The sequence below is a fragment of the Mirounga angustirostris genome, unplaced genomic scaffold, assembly GCF_029215605.1.
Source record: "Mirounga angustirostris isolate CCGP_5_RB_7025 unplaced genomic scaffold, mMirAng1.0.hap1 SCAF_16, whole genome shotgun sequence".
Lineage (NCBI taxonomy): Eukaryota > Metazoa > Chordata > Mammalia > Carnivora > Phocidae > Mirounga > Mirounga angustirostris.
Genome location: NW_026991724.1, coordinates 30301512 through 30322209, shown reverse-complemented (window position 1 = coordinate 30322209; position 20698 = coordinate 30301512). Strand labels below are relative to the sequence as shown.

At 48.0% G+C, this 20698-nt stretch overlaps 3 protein-coding genes across 5 annotated transcripts in view; 1 reads left to right on the top strand and 2 right to left on the bottom strand.

The window, feature by feature from the left end:
• Positions 1–159, bottom strand: CHD9NB (CHD9 neighbor). Its single transcript, XM_045890324.1, has one exon. It carries the CDS (start codon positions 157–159, stop codon positions 1–3), a length of 159 nt encoding a protein of 52 aa, XP_045746280.1.
• A 7666-nt stretch (positions 160–7825) lies between these two features.
• Positions 7826–18728, bottom strand: LOC135362876 (uncharacterized). Its single transcript, XM_064581590.1, has 2 exons — positions 18642–18728; positions 7826–8745 (listed from the first exon to the last, which is right to left on the bottom strand). Exons 1-2 carry the CDS (start codon positions 18726–18728, stop codon positions 7828–7830), a joined length of 1005 nt encoding a protein of 334 aa, XP_064437660.1. The 3' UTR covers positions 7826–7827.
• CHD9 (chromodomain helicase DNA binding protein 9) overlaps positions 8344–20698 on the top strand; it is a 222601-nt gene continuing 210246 nt past the window's right edge. The window contains exons 1-2 of one of the 3 annotated variants that reach the window (XM_064580402.1): positions 8469–8769; positions 9115–9248. The gene's annotated coding sequence lies outside the window, so the exon portion shown is untranslated. Of the gene's footprint in view, positions 8443–8468; positions 8770–9114; positions 9249–20698 lie in introns of those variants that run through there. The other 2 variants (XM_045891120.3, XM_045891118.3) reach the window with 2 other exon arrangements.

Genomic DNA, 20698 nt, shown 5'->3' with positions numbered 1-20698 from the left:
TCAGCTCTTGGGTGCAGGGCTCCCATCCTTCAATGAGGTGTCTTGGCCATCTGCCGCCTCAGCACCAGCCTCCAGATTTGGCTCTTCTCCCCTGGGCTGTTCTCCGGGTTTCTGGGACTCCCCCACCACTTTGGTGCTCTTGCTTGTCAAGCACCCCATCTCACTTGGGAGCAGAGGGCCCAGGGCTCTGGGCTTTTCTGAGGAGGGTCTGTGCTGCAGCCGATCCTGCCATGCCAGGCTTAAATAACCCTTCCTCAGAGCACTATTGCAAGAGAACTCGTTCGGTTTCTATGGTCACGGGGAAAGGCCAAGTCTAATCTGCATAATAAACCCCAGACCCCCATCTATGAGGTGGGCAGGGCCCAGAAGGCTGACCCTCTGGACAACCCAGCTGGTTCAGAGCACCAGGTCCCATTCATCTCCCCGGAAGAAGCCCCTTCATTTAACCTTTAACTTCTTTACAGATTATAACCCCCCACCTAGTTACCTGTAAACAGCACCCTTTCTCTCCACACACAAAGAAAGCCCTGTCACTATGCAACAGAGCTGTGGCCTCCTTCCCTGTCCCAGGGTCACATTCAGTTCCCGGGGCTCACAGACCCCCCGCTTGGAGACCATCCCCTACCTTAGAATGTCAGCTCCACCCAGAGTTGAAGAATAGGGAGGCCTAAGACCGTGGACTCCAGGGGTTACCCAAACATGCTATGAAAAGAACCAGCAAGTATAGCATGCCACCCTGTGCCAAGCAAAGTTTACATTTATTATCTTGCTTAGTCCCCACAACAACCCTACGAGACAGGTTATATAATTTAAACCTCACTTAAGGGATGGAGCCACTGAGACACAGAGATAGCGAGTAATATATTTAAGGCAGTTACCAACAGCCTGAGTGAGGATTCGAACGCACGTCGTCTGGATTCCAGTCCCTCCATCACTGTACTAATCATATCTATTTGAAAGACCCCATCAGGTCTTCATACACCATCCTAGAGGTCATCCGTTTGGTAAACCTGTCATTGCTCTTTTTTTTTTTTAAGATTTTATTTATTTGAGAGAGAGCGAGCATGAGAGGAGGGAGGGGCAGAGGGAGAAGGAGACTCCCCCCTGAGCAGGGATCCGGATCCTGGGACTCGATCCTGGGGCTCCAGGATCATGACCTGAGCCGAAGACAGATACTTAACCAACTGAGCCACCCAGGCATCCTTGTCATTGCTTTTTTAATCTGGGCCACACAGGTAAAGGTTTTTGAAGCTGTGAGGGAATGATTTCAGATGTAAATGCTTCTGGAGTGAAGCCCACATGGTTCTGAACTGAAGTTAGCTACCCCAGGGCTCTATATCACTCCTGGTTTATTTTCTGATCACTGGGCTTTCCTTTTCCTAAATCTAAAAAGAGCCTGATGAGGGGTGCCTGGGTGGCCCAGTCACTTAAGCGTCTGACTCTTGATTTCAGCTCAGGTCATGATCTCAGGGTGGCAAGATGGAGCCCCGTGTCAGTCTGCATGCTCAGTGGGGAGTCTGCTTGAGATTCTCTCTCTTCCTCTCCTTCTGCCCTCCTCCCCACTCACACACTCACTCGCTCTCTCTTAAATAAATAAATAAATAAATAAATAAATAAATAAATAAATAAATCTAAAATAAAATAAAATAAAAGGAGCCTGATAAGCCTGGCCAGCTCCTAGGAAGCTGGAAAGAGGATCAAGCAGGTCTGTGAAGTGGCCTTTCAGAGAAGTACAAAATTTATTCTTTCCCAGGCATGCGCAGAGCACTCAAAAGGGACACCAATCCCGGGGCACCTATGGAGGGCAGATGCATGCCAGCCTCAGACAAGTTACAGAGTCTTCTTGTTGACTCCTTACAATCAAATTGTCCTACGGGGAAGTATTATTAATTTCACTTTAGAGTTGAAATCATTGAGTCCAGAGTGATTAGGTCAGTTGCCTGAGGTCATGCGCCTGCTTAGCAGCCAGCTCTGCAACCTCCCCACTCCCTGCTTCCTCCCACCCTCCACCCTCCCCCAGTGCCTCTGGTTAATACCATTCATCCTCCTGGACCTGGGCATTCAGTGATCTGCTTAAATGTAGTAAAACTCCCCATAAATCACCTTCCTTTGAATGAGCTTCTTGCCAACGAGGCTGGCAGAGAGACAATTAGAAGGCATTACGATGTTTGATTTATCTCTCCATATAAAAGCCAAAGTACAAAAGTACTTTGGGGGTGTCAGGGTGGAAGCGGGAGCTCCCCTTTGCCTTCCAATTAAGAGGCCCTAATTAAGGCAAATCCTCATTTGGATACTGGGATCCTAGGGCAACAATCCTCTTGTGAAGCCTCCAAATTAATCATGCTTAACCCAGCTCAGCACAAGAGACAGGCCACAGGAGCACCCAGGAGCCAGGTGTTACCCTGAGGTTGTGCTTGGGTTAGGTTATAGTTGTGGTCCGTAGGAGCGGATGAGGGCCTTTTGCTAACTCAACTGCTGAGAAGCCTTACCCAGCCTGTGACCTCCTACACCCAGGACAGGTTACATAATTTGTGGAGGCCCAGTGCAAAATTAAAATGTGGATCCCTTGTTCAAAAAATTATTAAGAATTTCAAGATGGTGGGATTCCTGGGTCGCTCAGTCAGTTAAGCGTCTGCCTTCGGCTCAGGTCATGATCGCAAGGTGTTGGGATTGAGCCCCGCATTGGGATCCTTAATCAGCAGGGAGCCTGCTTCTCCCTCTGCCTGCTGCCCACCCCCCACCCTGCCCCCGCTTGTGCTTTCTCTCTCTCTGACAAATAAATAAAAATAAAATCTTAAAAAAAAAAAAATTTCAAGGTGGTGACAGCAGAACTTTAAATGATGCACAGGGCTCCTGAGGCCAGCCCTGCAGGCACCTACCCTCTTCCTGAACATTCTCAGGCATGGGTTCACCTCTAATGAGGACTGTAATGTGCCAGATCACTAGCTGGCTCTGCCTAGGGGACATTGCCCTTGGGATAGAATGAGGCCAGAAGAAAGATAAGAGAAATGGGGTACAGATGATCCCAAAGATGGACGGGACCTCAGAAGGATACTTCCAAGATATTTTCAGCTTCAAACTGCTTCTTCAGCTATTACTACCTACAAAACATAGCACATAAAAAAATATCAATATCAACAAAATAACTCCCGACAGTACCCTATTTCGACAAGGTTGCAGAGAGACCGGAACTCTCAGAATGCAAAATGGTCCAGCCACTGAGGAAATCAGTTCGACCATTTCTTATAAAACTAAACGTACACTTACTGTAGAAAATTTAGTTGTATTAATCTGCTCAGGCTGCCATAACAAAAGACCACAAATGGGGTGGCTTAAGCAATAGACATTTTCTCACCGTTCTGGAGACTCTAAGTCCACGATCAAGGTGCTGGCAGATTTGGCTTCTGGTGAGAGATCCCTTCCTGGCTTTCAGAGGACCCCCCTCTTGCTGCATCCTCATGTGTGTGGCCTCTCCTCCATGTTCACAAAGAGAAGATGCCCTGCTGTCCCTTTCTCTTCTTATAAGGACACCAGTTCATTAAGATTTGGGCCCCACCCTTATGACCTCATTTAACCTTTATTACTTCCATAAAACCACTATCTCCAAAACAGTCACATTAGGGATTGGGACTTCAATATATGAATTGGGGGGTGGGGGACACATTCAGTCCATAACAGTACCCGAGGGAAATGAAGACCTGTGTTCACATGAAAACTTGTATGTGGACATTGAGAGCAGTTCTATTAATAATCAAAAACTGGAAACAACCCAAATGGGTAAATAAATTGGTATGTTCGTACAATGGAATACTACTCAGTCATAAACAGGAATAAACTATTGCTGCATGTAATAGTTTTGGGTGGTTTTTTTTTAGATTTTATTTATTTATTTGACAGAGAGAGAGACAGCGAGAGAGGGAACACAAGCAGGGGGAGTGGGAGAGGGAGAAGTAGGCTCCTCGCTGAGCAGGGAGCCCGATGCGGGGCTCGATCCCAGGACTCTGGGATCCTGACCTGAGCTGAAGGCAGATGCTCAATGACTGAACCACCCAGGCGCCCCTGCATGTAATAGTTTAAATGAATTTCAAAGACATTATGTGGGGTGAAAGAAGCCAGTCTCAAAAGGTTACCCTACTGTTTGAATCCCTTTATATGATATTCCCAAAAAGACAAAAATGTAGGGATGGAAAATAGCTGTGGTATCACTACAAAGTTACAGTTTGGGGGAGTTTTGAGGGTGGTAGAACTATTCTGTATTCTCTTCTTTTTCTTTTTTTTTTTAATTATTTTTTTTAAAGTAGGCTCCATGCCCTGCATGGATGGAGCCCAGCGTGGGGCTCGAACTCACGACCCTGAGATCAAGCCCTGAACTGAGAGCGAGAGTTGGAAGCCCAACTGACTGAGACCCACCCGGGCACCCTGGAACTGTTCTGTATACGAATTGCGGCGGGAGTTACCCAAATCTGTACCTGTGTTAAACTTCACAGCTTCATACACCAACATTTTAAGAAGTCAAATTTACTGTATACTAAGTGAGGAAGAATTTTTAAAAATTGTTTTAAAGATCATTCGAACAAAAAAATAAATAAAAACTGTTTGCCAGGAACCTAGGGGCTTATTTGCCATCTGGCCCTAGTTTTCAAGATCATTTAAATCCTTTTTCTGCTGCTTCTCACTCACTCACTCACTCAAGCAAACAAACAAATACACCTGCCCCTAATTTAGCTCAACAGCTGTTTACCCAGCTACATGCTACAAAGTTCCATTTTGGGCATGGTGCAGTTTCTAGAACCTTAGTGAATGGCACTTAAGGAGGCCTAGACATGGAGGCAGAGAGGGCTGAATACAGAGCATCACCTTATAGCTATGATTATAGGTCAGGAGAGTGGCCAGCCCAAGGCACCCTGCAGAAAGGGAGCTGGAGACATAACCAACCTATTCTCCTCCCTCCCTCTGGTCTGTCCCAGGGTTCTCACTGGCCAAATGCAAATTGAAGCCAGTGGGCATAGAAGCCTTTGGTCCTGCCCATCTAGGTCAGCCTCCCAGAACTAAGAGCAAGGTGGAGAACAACAGAGAGTGGATGTGGAAAGGCAAACAGACAATCTAGCACAACCAATGTGGATGCTGCTCTCTAGGGGCAATGAATCTGTTAGGGGAGGCAATATCTTCACAGGGAATTAAACTATGAGGTAAGCACTTTTAAACAGGGAAAAGGTTACACTGGAAAGAGAGAATAGGGGAGGGCTTCCTTGAGCTAGACCTAGAAGGATGAGCAGAATATTAGCCGGCAGAAGGAGGGAAAGGACATCATGGCCAAAATGAAGAAATGCAAATCCCTCCCGAGAAGTTCGGTTCAATTCACTTTCACTTATGAAAAGGAGGCTAATGGTCATGGTTAGAAGCACTGATTTCAGCATGAAAGGAACCTGGGATTGAATACTAACTCCACGGTGTACATGCTGTGTGACCTTCAGCTAGTTGCTTACCATTTCTGACTCTTAGTGTCCTGGACTTTGGGAAACCAAAGAGATAGTACATATATTTTTGCCATTGTACTTCATAACATCTGGCAGGCTTTGCAGGCACCAGAAAGTGACCAGACTTACTCCTGCCAATCATAGACACATTGCGACCCCCCAAAGTCAAATTGCCATTCAGTCCACGGGGCCAGCCTGCCAAGACCAAGTGTCTTTGGTCTCTTTAGCATTCCTGGCTCCTTCCTTCTCTAACCCTCCTTTGCCAGGGTCTTGACGACACCCTGCCCATGCCCCCACTACCCCCATGTGTGGGTTCTTCCCTTTTGGATTCTCACCCTCTTTAAGGAACATCACTCAGGAAGATACATATGCCCTTTCCTACTAAAAATAGGTTGCATCTCATAACATAACTTCGAAATTATTTAAAACACAAAATAAAACAAAATTCTCCCTTTGAAGGAAAGCGTGGATAGAACAAGAGGACAAGAGGGAGAAAAATGAGAATCCTTTGTCTATCCTGTCCCATATCTAAAACACAGTGTCCAGCACATGGTAGGTGCTTAACAGACAGTAGTGAAGTCCTCGAAGGTAAATATTCTGCAGTTGGGCAATCCAAACCGAAATCCCAGACACACCATTGGCTCTCATCCACCGAGGGCAACTTACATCACGAGTGTCAGTTTCTTCATCTATAAAATGGGAAACCCAATAGTGCCTACTTCACAGGAATATTGTGAGGTTTCAAATCAACAGTCGATCTGAAATTCTTAGCGCCTAAGCCATCACCAATAATAATACTTCTGATTATTATGGACGCTACTTCTACCTGTCAAACACTGTGCTGTCCCTCACGGAGACCCCCGATGGAGAACCCACTGAGAAAACGGACCCGTTGATAAGTGCAGTTTCTGAAACACTGTGATTCGTGGAAGGAGAAAAACAGCAGGAGAACTCAGAGGGAAAGTCCTTAGAAAAACCCTTAACCTCATCAGGTGATACCTGACGTCAGAATCCCAGAGGTAGTGATCTAGGACTTTGCCCAGGCATGCTCTGGGGCACAGTGGAATGAGGGGGAGGGAGCTCTTGCAAGGACTGGGGCAAGAACGATCTGGAAATGACTCAGAGACACTTTAAAGTGAAAGAATGGAAAATGTCCCTGTCAGCACTTCTCTGACCCATTCACCTTCACCAGAGCACCAGCCTGTCATGTGTAAGCTGGGGCCGGGTTCTATCAGTCACACACACACACACACACACACCACCCCTTGCCCTTCCAGGTGATATCTCCTCCTTCTCTTCCTCTGCCCCTGAAGGTCACTTGGACCACATTCTATCAGTACAGAGAGGCCAAAGATGAAGTAGGCACTCACACAGGTCAGAGAAATGGCCAGGATAAGAAAGCATTTCCCATACAGCCTTGCAACACTTGTATCCATCACCAGGCCACTCTGCCTTGGGTGCCCCATACATTGACTTTTTGTATGGTAAGTCCTGTACTTATCCTGTGAGGAGCTCCATTCCATCGCCCTGAATTTTTGTGTGTGCTGAAAGTGTTAATTTGTGACATTAAATGTGAATTCAATGAGGACAGAGATTTTGGGGTGTTCTGCCCGTTGTTGTATCCCTCCTTTGTGGAAAGGTGTCTGGCACATAGTAGATGCTCAGTTAACGTTTGCTGGGGGGAAGAAATAAATGAAATGTAAACACTTTAACTTGTCCACCATCTTTGTAACCCTGTTTTGGCATGTCTTCATAAAAAAATAATAAATACTGGAAGCCTCAGGAAAGGGAGGCAGCTTAGGGTCCCCACTACTCTCAAAAGCCTGGGGCACCTGGGTGGCTCAGTCCGTTAAGCATCTGCCTTCGGCTTGGGTCATGATCCCGGGATCCTGGAATCGAGTCCCCTATCGGGCTCCCTGCTCCCCTATCACCTCTCCTCCCCACTTGTGCTCTCTCTCACTATCTGTCTCTCTCTCTCAAATAAGTAAAATCTAAAAAAAAAAAAGAATTTAAAAACAACCACCAAAAAAAAGCCTGATAGTGGGACTCCCCTGGACATTGCTTAATTATCAGCTAACAGGTGCTCAGCCTAGGGCAGTTCTATTTTGCCCCCCTCCCTTTCCCAGCCTCCCCAACCCCCCAGGGGTTAAGGGGTGGCTACTGGCATTTAGTGTCAGGGGGTCAGGGGAGGTTAGATGTCCTGAAGCACCAGGAAAGCCCCAACCAAAAAAAAAAAGCCATCGGCAGCCGGGCTGAGAAAGATGACCCGGTTTGCCAACTCCTAAGGGACCTGACTGTGTCTCCCAACTCCACACAGGGTCTGACACAGACTGGGGGGGGGGGGGGGTGTCTAATAAACCTCAGCCAAAGAGAGGGGAGGGAACAAGGTAGGAAGGAGGGCAAGGGGGTGAGGGGGGGTAAAAAGAAGAAAGGGTTGGTGGGAACGGAAAGGCCTCCCTGGGCTTGAGAGAAACCCAGTCCCTTGCATCTTCGGATGCTCCCAGATTATTTCAGAAAGAGGCTGTGCCAAACTGGGACGCACTAAAAGCCGTCGGCTGAAAAGACAGATCTCTGAGCGCAGCCAGGAAAATCCCAGGATGGCTCCCAGGCCAGGAGCCAGGGCCTGGCTGGCCCTCGCTGCCCCCGAGAGGAAGTTCAGCAAGGTCGGGTCCCGGCGCCCTCTGCGGAGGGAAGGTGGTGCGGGGCGGCGGGGGTCGGCGCCCGGGGTTCGCAGGCGCGCTGGCCAGCCGCCCACGTGGGAAGGCCGGCTGCATTTCCGCCCGCGGCCGCGCTCGCTCCCACCTCCCGGCCGCGGCCCCCGCGCCGCCCCCGCGCGCCCGCTAGGTGGCGCCTGCGCTCTAGTGGGCGCCTCTCCGGCGCCGGCGAAAGCCACGGCGGAGCCCGGCGGCCGAGCGAACCTGAGCCCCAGGATTCCGGGGACTGGAGGGCAGCGGCGGCAGCCAAGGTAGGATTCCTGAGCCTCGGGCGTTTCCCTCGAGCCTCTGCGGTCGGGCTGGGCAGCGCGGCGGCCGCCGAGCCCCGCGCGCGGTGCACGCGCGGATCCGGAGAAGTCGGAGCGGCCGCACGTGTTGTTGCCTGAGGGGACCCGGAGCCCTGCAGTCTCCAAGCTGGGCCTAGGGGCAGAGCAGAACCAGCAGGTCGCTGGCACGCAGCCGTCCTCCACTAGCCTGTGCCTCCGGAAAGCGTGCCCGGATTCCCCGAACGGCAAGTCCGAAAAGGAGAAAAGAGTTACTGGTACCCAGAGCGACTACCCCTTTGCAGCCGAGTGCCGGTAAGATCCAGAGAAGCATTCTCAAACTTGGCTGCACGTTGGGATCTCTTGGGGGATACCCCACCCCACCCCACCCCACCCCCAGACTCAAATATAAGTGGTCTGGGTTGGGACCTGGGCATTTGGATATTTAAAAGCTTCCCAGGGGATTGCAATTAGCAGCTAAGTTTGAGGACCCTTGGTGTAAGGTTGGAGATGTAAGCCCCGAATGCTGATTCTTCTTCTCTCACCCCCCACCCCCACCCCCGCCTGTCCTCCTCCTCCTTCCTGCTTTTGAAGCAGGAAATATCTCTGCCTTTGAGCTGTCAAACCCAAGATAACAAGCCAACACCTCCCCTCCAATAGGGCTGGTTCTGAAAGCGTTAAACTCAGAAGTGGGCAGGGAACAGAAAGACACTGATGTGGAATGGGAGAGAAGACTCTGGAGCTGCCCTCATCGTTTTGGTAAATGTAGCTGAAGAGGCAGAGTAAGCGCCCCTGTAAGTAATAAAAATGATCCCATGTATTTACATAACAAGCAAAGTGGTTACCAGCATGGGCTTGGAGTCCCCGGAGCTAGTTCAAGAATTCATGGAACCACGTGTGGCCTCAGTTTCCCCATCTGCAAAATGGGTTTGAGGGTATAAACCTCTCAGAGTTGTTGTGGGAATTATTAACAATTAAAGGTCATGTTGCCTGAGCGTCTACCTGTGCTAAGTGCTTTCTGTGCATTGTCAATTTTGACTCCTCCATCATGGCCCACAAGATAGTCCTATAATTACCCCACATGGGTAGAAGAAGCTGGGCCTCAGGTCAAGGAACATGCTCAGGGTTATGTAATTAACAAGAAGCAGATTCTGGGCAATCTGACGCTAGGGCCCATGTGCAGAAGTAATCTGCTGTTTCCCTCATTGAGGGAATGTAGCGAAAACACTTAGCACAAGGCAGCTCGTGATGCATTTTCCATTAACAACGGCTGTCATTGCTGCCAACACAGCTCTTTCACCAAACTGACTCATTCGTTCATTCACGATCTAGTCGTTATTAAGAGCCTACTATGTACCAGGCGGTTTCCCAGATGCTAGACATAAAACGGTGAGTAAGCCAGAGGTAAACTGGCTCGCAGTGAATTCACACTCCGGTGAATGAGAGAAATGAGAACAAGTAGAGTGGATCCTCACTTTTTGCAGATTCTGTGGTCGCAAATTCTCCAACTCGCTAGAATGCATGTGTAACCCTAAAATCGATATCCACAGCGCTTGTGTGGTCATGCGTGGACATGGGCAGAGTGGCCGAAAATTGGAGCTGCCCAACATGCACGTTTCCAGCTGAGGTCAACACAAGGCAACACTCTGCCTTCTGGTGTTAGCTCTCATACAGTAAACGAGTGTCCTTTTTGTGGTCTGTTTCATGCCATGTTTGCTGCATTTTTGTGCGCTTTTTTTGGTTGGTGATTTCTGTTTAAGATCGCCCCCAAGCATCATGTTCAAGTGCTGTCTAGTGCTCCTAAGCATGAGAAGGTTGTGATGTGCCTTACAGAGAAAATATGTATTTGATAAGCTGTGTTCAGGCATGAGTTGTAATGGTTTTGGCTGTGAGTTCAATATGACTGAATCGACAATGTATATGAAGTTAGGGGTCTTTAAACAGAAACACACATAATACAGGGTTAGGTGTTGATCTGTCGATGAAAATATGACCAGAGGCTCCCAGAAACCTAACTTTAGGTTTTTCCCCTAGGAGCAATGGTTCAGTATTTGCTAACTCCATATTCATGGCAACTTTATAGAACATAGCTGCTGTGAATAGTGAGACTTGACTGCAGTTAGACTTTACTGCACATGCAATGAAAGAATCAAGGTGGAGAGGCATAAGGAAGGGACCTGCCTTAGATTGGGTGTCAGAAAGGTTAGAAGCGGCCAGGCACGGCATGGGTGGGAGGAGGAAGAAGTGTTTCAGGCAGAAAAAGTAGCATGTGCAAATGCCCGGAGGTCACCAAGGGCTTGGTAAGGTCAGGAAACTCCAGGAGAGCCAGTGTGCAGGGAGTGTGGTGGGCAAAAAGAGCAGAAGTGCAATAATAATAATAATATGCTGGAGACAGAGGCTGGAGCCAGGTGGCACTGTGTGTTTTGTGGGCAGGTCTCATTTCATCCGATTAGCACAGTAATCCTGGCAGGCTGGTCAGGATGGTTTCCCCCTCTCACAGATGATGAAATCGATGCCCTATGTGGTTAAATACCTTATCCAAAGTTACACAGCTGGTAAGCAGCAAAACCGACCTCTAGTACCTCCCTCTTAATCTAATGCTGAACAGACATTTGAGTATTGATCAGAGATCTTAGGACCTAGTCCTGGGCTGGAGATTTGGTTTGGCCTGTGGAGGAATCAGTAACTAAGTGGATGCAGAAGCCATCAAGCATGGATGAAACTACTTGGGACAGTGCGCAGAGTGTGGAGGAGAAAAGTCCTCATGCCCTTTAAAAATAAAAATATTCCTGGGGCGTCTGGGTGGCTCAGTCGTTAAGCGTCTGCCTTCGGCTCAGGTCATGATCCCAGGGTCCTGGGATCGAGCCCCACATCGGGCTCCCTGCTCAGCAGGAAGCCTGCTTCTCCCTCTCCCACTCCCCCTGCTTGTGTTCCATCTCTCACTGTCTCTCTCTGCCAAATAAATAAATAAAATCTTTAAAAAAAAAATTAAAATATTCCTGCTATAAAACCATTAATGCCTCAGTGACAGAGTCCCAGTTGCCTGCAGGGGCAGAAAGAGTAGTGAGGGTGGGCACAAAGATGTAGAAAAAGGAAATGTGAAGGTCTGATCTAAACTACCCCCAAAATACTAGGTCTGGCATTGGGTCTCCCTATCCGCAGGGCAGCCAGGTCTCAATCTGCCTCTTGTCGCTACAGGACAATGATCTTAAGCAGGGGTCAGCAAACCTTTTTCTGCAAAGGGCCAGATAGGAAATATTTTGAGCTTTGTGGGCCATATGGTTTCAGTTGGCATCTTCTCGCTTCTGTGGTTGTAGAGGAAAAGCAGCCTTAGAAGGTATGGAAAGGAGTGTGTTCCAATAAAACTTTATTTATGGACACTGAAATTTGGATTTCATGTGACTTTAATGTGTCACAAAATGTTATTCTTCTTTTGATTTTTTTAAAGCCATTTAAAAATGTGGGGGCGCTGGTTAGGTGTCTGCTTTACAGCTCAGGTCACCTGGGGTCCTGGGATCGAGCCCCGCATCGGGCTCCTTGCTCAGTGGGGAGTCTGCTTCTCCCTCTCCCTCTGCCACTCCCCCTGCTTGTACACTTTCTCGCTTTCTCAAATCAATAAATAAAATCTTTTTTAAAAAAATTTAAAAAGATAAAAACCATTCTTAGCTCATAGTTGCACAAAAACAGGCAGTGGGTCGGTGGGCTGTGGCCCATGGGCTATAGTTTGCCAACTCTTTATCTGGAATCCTGAGACCTAAGGGTCGTAAGAATACCAAATGTCCGGGCGCCTGGGTGGCTCAGTTGGTTAAGCGACTGCCTTCGGCTCAGGTCATGATCCTGGAGTCCCGGGATCGAGTCCCACATCGGGCTCCCTGCTCGGCAGGGAGTCTGCTTCTCCCTCTGACCCTCCCCCCTCTCATGTGCTCTCTCTCTCTCAAATAAATAAATAAAATCTTTTAAAAAAAAAAATACTAAATGTCCATCTAGCTAAATCTTTACCTGACCCATGAATCTCCGTCGACTGTTCTCAGCTATTTGAGCTCCCCCAATAAAATGGAACTCATTCCGTTGCTAGAAGTTTGAACTATACCATAGTTGGGGTTTCCCCAAACCCAGATCATGAGGCAAGGATTTGGGTGTCAGACTTTACTGGTGAAGTGATCCCAGAGAGCCGAGGTGAGAGTGAGGTAGACCCTGGGAAGGGAGGAAAACCGATGAAGGACGTGTTGGTAAGCGAGTTAGCACCAGGGCAATGGCTCAGTCTTACTGGGGAACCCTTGGAGAGATTGTGTGTACCGTGAAGAGGCAAGGAAGCTGGGGTATTTCCCTCCCTCCTCAAGGCCTCCCCACTTCTGCACTCTCTCTGAGGTCCACATCACCCCAGCCAGAAAATGCCTTCGGGTGAGAAGAAGAGGTGGCGGGTGCAACTGGAAATGGTCCACAGGCGGCCTCCGGGGGGCGCTGACGAGCATGGGTGCCCTACAAAGTGTTTCTGATTTGGGTTATTTTTTTTTAAGATTTTATTTATTTATTTGAGAGAGAATGAGAGAGGGAGAGAGCATGAGATGGGGGAGGGTCAGAGGGAGAAGCAGACTCCCCGCTGAGCAGGGAGCCCAATGTGGGACTCAATCCCGGGACCCCAGGATCACGACCTGAGCCAAAGGCAGTCGCCCAACCAACTGAGCCACCCAAGCACCCTCTGATTTGAGTTTTTTAAGTGTGTGCTGCATACCCCTGGGGGCCTTGTGAGATGATTTGGTGTGGAATGGAGTCACGGAGCTAAAGGACATGAAGTCTCAGACTAGGATAGGTATTCCCTTTGTAAACTGCCTCTTTGATCCTGCCCTGCTGCTCTCTCTCCCCAGTCTAGGAGCTCCAGGCGCCCTGGCCTTGTACTTCCTGGAACTTGCCAGACTCTCTTCTGACTATAGTCAACAAAAGAGGTCTTAGTGAAGTACCAGGCTAGCTTGTCTCCCTGTTTTTATGGAAAAGACAGCAGTCCTCCAATTCAGGGCATTGAATGGGCAAGAGTGGTCAGCTAAAATTTAAGAACATTGTTGTGTTTATTTTTACAGTTTCCACCTATACATGGCAAGTGTTTCTGGCTCCACATTCACAGTAGTAATATAAAGTGTTTTCTTTAAAATACATTAACGGGGCGCCTGGGTGGCTCAGTTGGTTAAGCATCTGCCTTCGGCTCAGGTCATGATCCTGGGGTCCTGGGATCGAGCCCAGAGCCCAGCATGGGGCTCCCTGCTCAGCCGGGAGCCTGCTTCTCCCTTTCCCTCTGCCCCTCCCCCCACTCGTGCTCTCTTTCTCTCTCAAATAAATAAAAAAATCTTTAAAAAATAATAAAATAAAATACATTTACATAATGTGTCTACTTAGAGAAAAATATGATAAAAATGATAGTTGCCACTTACTGAGCACTTAGTACGTGCTTGACGTTATTCAAAGCCCCTGCCAGGCATAATTTAATTACTCCTCACCACAGTTGCATGGGTTAAGTCCTACTTGACGTAGGTACTATTATTAGCTGAGAAAACAAGCATAGGGAAGTTAAGTAACTTGCCCAAAGTTATATAGCCAGTAAGTGACAGAACTGGAAAGTAAACCCAGATTGTCCTGCTCCACAGTTTATGTTCTTTTTTTAAAAAAAGATTTTATTTATTTGAGAGAGAGAGAGAGCCCTTGAAGATGAGCTGGGGGGAGGGGCAGAGGGAGAGGGAGAAGCAGGCCTCCTGCTGAGCAGGGAGCCCCAAGGATGCAGGACTGGATCCCAGGACTCTGGGATCACAACCTGAGCCATAAAGCAGATGCTTCACCGACTGAGCCACCCAGGCCGCCCACAGTTTTGTGTTCTTAATGGCAGGATGACACTGCTTCTCACAAACTTGACAAAAGAAAAAAGAAAAAAAGAGTGAAGATATTATTTGGCTTACTGATGGTGGAGGAAGCCTGCCATAAGAGGTTCCTCTTTCTCATCCAGCTGAAATCTGTCTCCCTGAATCTGCCACCCCTTGGTTGTCATACTTTCTTCTGGAGCCTCAGGGAACAAATCTGTCCCCTTTTCATCCCTACAGTCCTTCAGATATTTGATGACGGGGAACCTGGCTGGCCCTCCCGGATCTTCCCTGTTCTAGATTAAACATTGCCAGTTCCTTCTGCTTCTACTCTATCGTGTGTTCTCGGCATCTTCCCCCAAGCAAAGAGCCCCTTTCTTCCTTATTCCTGTGTATCCCATAGAACCTATGATGTTGTTTTTGTTGCTGTACCTTTTTTTTTTTTAGGGCCCTTGCAGCTCATTCTGGGCTCAGGGTGGATGGCTGTGGTTGGGGTGATTGATGAGGCAAAGAGCAGCTAGATAATGATGTCCAGAGGGAGATTGTCACTCAGAGAAAGCCCCCCAGGGCCAGCATCACTCGGGGGGAGGGGGGGAGACGAGGCGGCTGGACGCTGGTCATGCTCATTTTTTGCAGGCCTGATATGGGGCTTCCTTGGTGCACATGGAGCTAATCAGGCTGAAAGGGACAGACTAACCAAATTCACAGGAGCCTGGTAGGGAAGCCAGACCACAAGTATATTAAATCACAATGGCACAGGCACTGAGGCAGCCTGAAAAGTTTATGTCAGCCTGTCAGCACATTCTTTCATCGGTAGGGAAGCCCGCATGGGAAGCCAAATTCTAGTTAGGAGGTTGGTATTCACAGGACCAAGAAGAGGTAAGCAGGATGAATGATTTTAATAGCCAGGATAGCCTGAGATACTTGTATTCTCTGGAGGATACAAAGGTCCATGGCGGCACCTCTGCCGCCTTAGTCCTCATCCCTGTGCTCGTGGTAGACGTGACTAAAATCAGTGACCAAATCTTTGCCTTCCTACCGCTCCCTGGACCAACCTTAAGATCCTTATCAGGAAGGCGCCTGGGTGGCTCAGGCTGTTAAGCGTCTGCCTTCAGCTCAGGTCAGATCCCAGGGTTCTGGGATCGAGTCCTGTATCAGGCTCCCTGCTTCTCCCTCTACCCTTCCCCCCCTGCTCGTGATCTCTCTCCCTCTCTCTCTCAAATAAATAAATAAGATATTTTTAAAAATGATCCTTATCAAGTGGGTATTCCAGGAGGCCCTGGCCAGCCGTCTGAGCTGCCTGTAATGCTCAAGAGTTTCCAGAAATCCCACTGCTCTGGGCAATGGGAGATAAGATAGACTCTCAGAGACTTCTCTTTCGTATCATTTTTGCTGAGCTCCTCACCCTTCACCATCTCCGTCTACCTAATATTCCTTCGGCTTATGTTAATACAATTGGCCTTTTTTTTTTTTTTTCTTCTCATTGTCAAGTCTTGATTTGATTTCCAGGCCTTGCTCTTCCTGCTTTGTCCAGAGGCACATCCTGTCCTGTCTTAAGAACTTCGGCAGATCAGTAATTACAGATACTGTGTGTGGATTCCGCTGATGATACTCTCCCTGCATTTGGGGGTGACTTGCTGTATACCTTCCAGTAATAACTTCTTGCAACTGAGAAGCGGTTTTCTGGGTTGCTGAGCTCTGTTCTGCCTGCGACTAGCCGGGTCCTGAAGAGGCAGCTAGGGCACCAAACCCAAGAGATCATTGAGTTTGCTGTCACGAGCATTGATTATGCTTCTCTTAGTGTTGGGAGACGTATTATTTTAGAGCAAGCTGACTTTTTGCCAGCTTTGAGAAATGTGTGTTTTGGGACGCCTGGGTGGCTCAGTCTGTTAAACGTCTGCCTCTGGCTCGGGTCGTGGTCGGTCCCGTGGTCCTGGGATCGAGTCCGGAATCAGGCTCCCTGCTCGGCGAGGAACCTGCTTCTCCCTCTCCCTCTGCCTGCCACTCCCTCTGCTTGTGCTCTCTCACTTGCACTCTCTCTCTCTCTCTTTGACAAATAAATAAATAAAATCTTTTAAAAAACAAAAAAGAAATGTACGTTTTGTCCAGGGCCTCTCGTCCCACCCGTCTGAAGAAACTTGACTTCCCTAAAAGGGAGACAAAATGCACACGGAGAATCCGTGGCACCTGGGGGCCACTGCGGGAAGCCTTCTTGAGATCCTCCAGAGGAAAAGCGGGCCCTGCCCTCAGGGGCTGCTGGACTGCCCAGTCTGAGAGGGGAGATCCAGTTCTCATACCAGGAAGGCTGCCAGTCTGATGAGAGAGGCGCCATCCCTAGCCTCGGGGAGTCTGATGGAGGAGAGGCATACAGTATCCTTGGTGTGAACTATTTCCCCACCCCTGAAGATATCACTATATCTGCGTCTTCTCTTAAGTCAGTCAACAGGCAGGGAGGGGGAGGGGGGCCTGCTTCATTCACAACTCTAATACACTTGTGCAAAGGCACAAACAGGGCCACAGCTTCTGAGGGTCAGGCTGGGGATTTTTTTTTTTTTTTTTTTTTTTAGATTTTTATTTATTTATTTGAGAGAGGGAGCACAGGAGGGGAGGAGAGGGAGAAGCGGGCTCCATCCCAGGACTCTGGGATCATGACCTGAGCCAAAAGCAGGTGCTTAACCAACTGAGCCACCCAGGCGCCCCAATTTTTTAATAGACTTTTTTAGACCAGTTTAGATGTACAGAAAAATCGAGATGATAGTCCAGAGAGTTCCCATATGCCCCACACCCAGTTTCTGCTATTATTAAAATGAACAAATGTGCTATGGTACATTTGTTACAATCAACAAACCAATATTAATACATTCTTAGTAATCAAAATCCATGGTTTATTCAGACAGATTTTCTTAGTGTTTACCTCCTGTCCTTTCTCGATTCCAAGACCTCCGCCAGTATCCGGTATCACATTTCGTTGTCACATCATCTTAGGTTCCTGCTGGTTCCTTGTCTTGAATGACCTTCCCACTTTTTTTTTTTTTAATTTTTTTTAATTTTTATTTTATTTTTTTTTTTTTAAGATTTTATTTATTTATTTGAGACAGAATGAGAGAGACAGAGAGCACACGAGAGGGGGGAGGGTCAGAGGGAGAAGCAGGCTCCCTGCCGAGCAGGGAGCCCGATGCGGGACTCGATCCAGGGACTCCAGGATCATGACCTGAGCCGAAGGCAGTCGCTTAACCAACTGAGCCACCCAGGCGCCCTCCTCCCCACTTTTGAGGAGTACTGGTCAGGTACGTTGTAGAATACCCCTCTGGTGGAATCTGCCTGGTACTTTTCTCAGGGTGGGACTGGGGCTGTGGGTTTTGGAGAGGAAGGCCACAGAGGTAAAGTGCCATTTTTGTCACATCTTAGCAAGCACCCCTGATGTCAGCACGACCTAGCACTGTTGACCCTGAGCTCGATCACCTGACTAAGGTAGCGTTTGTCAGGGATCTCCACCATCACATTACTCTGTTTCCCCCCATCCCATCCCATTCCATACCCTTCTCTTGGAAGGCAGTCATTACCTGCAGCACATGCTTGAGGGACTGGGGAGTCCTGTTGTCCCTTCTTCGGGGCAGTGTATCTACATCCTTTATTTGGAATTCTTCTGCACAGGTGATTTAGCTCTTTTCTCCCATTTATTCATTTCTCATTTTTTTTTTTTTAAATAATAGTGTGGACTCATGGGTTTTATTTTATACTCTGGGTTATAATCCAGTACTGCCTAGTCTTGTTGCTCAAATTATTCCATCTCTGGCCCCTGGGAATGGAATTTGTGGGTTTGTTGGGGTTTTTTTGAGATTTTATTTATTTATTTGAGAGAGAAAGAGAGAGCTCGAGTAGGGGCAGAGGGAGAGGGAGAAGCAGGCTCCCCAATAAGCAGGGAGCCCAATGCGGGGCTCAATCCCAGGATCCTGGGATCATGACCTGAGGCGAAGGCAGACGCTTAACTGACTGAGCCACCCAGGCGCCTTGGAATTCGTGTTTTTAAACCAGCTCCTGCGGCATTTCTTGTACGTATGAGAATTTGAGACCCACGTAGGTCTGAGTTCATGGCCCCCGCTCCACCACTTACTGGCCCTGGGGGTGCTCTTGGCAAGGCGTTGAAGCAGTGGGACCTCCGCTTTCTTAGCTGAGGCTGGAGCTAATGTTGTTACCTACCACATGGGATTATTGAGTCAGATGTACACAGTAAGTCCTCTGTACATGCACATTGTTGTTATTGTTAGTTTGGCATTCACATTCCTTCCGGATCTGCTCCAGGAGGTTACATACCAAGGCCAAAAGCGCCTTACCAATACTTACCTTCCCAGACGACAGGCTTGTGCGGCCCATATTCTGGTACCTCGTCACCTTCTCCCCGGTCACCTCCTCTTCCTGGTGAACCAGCATTGTCTCCCACCTTCTGTCTCTGAGTCACACCACACTCCAGACAAACAGACAACCCATCTAAAGTGCCCTCTGCCAGGTCACACAGACACACATCCTCATTCCTCCCAGACCCCCTGAAACAGCACTTCCCTCTGTGACACCACCTGACAGCCAGGCAAGAAGTCCCCTCTTTTCCTGTCACCTACCAGAGGGCCCGCTCTGCCCACTCTTGCCTCACAACCCTTATCACTTTAGACCCTGCATTGGAGCAGGGGGACTGTCTTCCCTGAATAGTGCTCATCTCTGTTCATCTTTCTATCCCACCTGAGCACGAGGGGCTCCCCACGCCAGCCGGTGGTCTTGTTTGCACCTCTCTAAGTTTTGACAAGACCAAAGGAGTAGGGGGAAGGACATATCCTGGGAGCTGACTGGGCTTAACTGGACAGACAGCCTGTGAGGGCAGAACTTCTCAGAGGTTGAGAGGCTAACTCTGGGTCACGTATATATATATATGTGTGTGTGTGTGGGTATATACACACTCATCATATCATGGCAGGGAAGGGGGGCTAATATATATATTAATTATGGGAAAATGTACATGACATAACATTGGCCATTTTAACCATTTTAAAATGTACGGTTTGGGACACCTGGGTGGCTCAGGCGGTGAAGCGTCTGCCTTCGGCTCAGGTCATGATCCCAGGGTCCTGGGATCGAGCCCCACATCGGGCTCCCTGCTCAGTGGGGAGCCTGCTTCTCCCTCTCCCTCTCCTTGTGCTCTCTCTGTCAAATAAATAAAATCTTTTAAAAAAATAAATAAATAAAAATAAAGTGTACGGTTCAGTGACATTGAGTACATTGACATGGTTGTATAACGAACCATCGCCACCATCCATCTCTAGAACTTTTTCATCTTCCTAAACTCATGAAACAATGAGTTTAATTGTTGGCTTAATTTCAATTTCCTCCCCATTCCCCCCTTCCTCAAGCCTCTGACACCCATCTTTCTACTTTCCGTCTCTATGATTTTGACTACTCTAGGTACCCTGTACCCATGGTATAGTGTAATATTTGTTCTTTTGTGACAGGCTTGCTTCGCTTGGTATGATGTCTCTAAGGTTCATCCGTGTTGTAGCAGGTGTCAGAATGTCCTTTTTTTAAGATGGAATAGTATTCTATTGTATGTATATATGGCATCTGGTTTATCCAGTCATCTGTCCATGGACACTTGGGTTGCTCCCCATTGGGAATAATACTGCGATGAGCGTGAGTGTACAAATATCCCTGCTTTCAGTTCTTTTGGGTATATATCCAGGGTGAAATCTCTGGATCGTAAGATAATTCTGTTATTTTATTTGGGGGGAATTGCCATAGCATTTCCATAGTATCTGTACCATTTTTCATTCCCACCAGCAATGCACAAAGGTTTCTATTTCTCCACATCCTTGTCAACATTTGTTATTTTCTGGGGTTTTTTTGATAATAGCCGTTCTAATAGGATCTCATTTTGGTTTTCATTTCTGTTTTCCTGATGACTAGTGATGTTGAGCATCTTTTCATGTGCTTATTGGCCATTTGAATATCTTCTTTTTTTAAGATTTTATTTGTTTATTTGACACAGAGAGAGCGCGCACATGAGTAGGCAGAGCGGCAGGGAGAGGGAGAAGCAGGCTCACCACTGAGCGGAGAGCCTGCCATGGGACTTGATCCCAGGACCCTGGGATCATGAACTGAGCCAAAGGCAGACGCTTAACCGACTGAGCCACCCAGGCACCCCCATTTGTATATCTTCTTTGGAGAAATGTCTGTTAAGTCCTTTGCTCATTTTTGAAACAGGTTGAGTTTTGTGTTTTTGTTTTTGTTTTTTTGCTGTTGAGTTGTAAAAGTTCTTTGTATATTCTGGATATTCATCCCTTATCAGATATATGATTTGCAAGTATTTTCTCCCATCCTGTCTTTTCACTATGTTGATAGTGTCCTTTGACACACAA

Coding starts and splice junctions, on each gene's coding strand:
- LOC135362876 (XM_064581590.1), bottom strand. CDS start 18,728: ATGCTGGTTCACCAGGAAGAGGAGGTGACCGGGGAGAAGGTGACGAGG. Junction 8,746..18,641: donor CAAGCCTGTCGTCTGGGAAG/GTAAGTATTGGT, acceptor GCAAAGGGGTAG/TCGCTCTGGGTACCAGTAAC.
- CHD9NB (XM_045890324.1), bottom strand. CDS start 159: ATGGGGTGCTTGACAAGCAAGAGCACCAAAGTGGTGGGGGAGTCCCAG.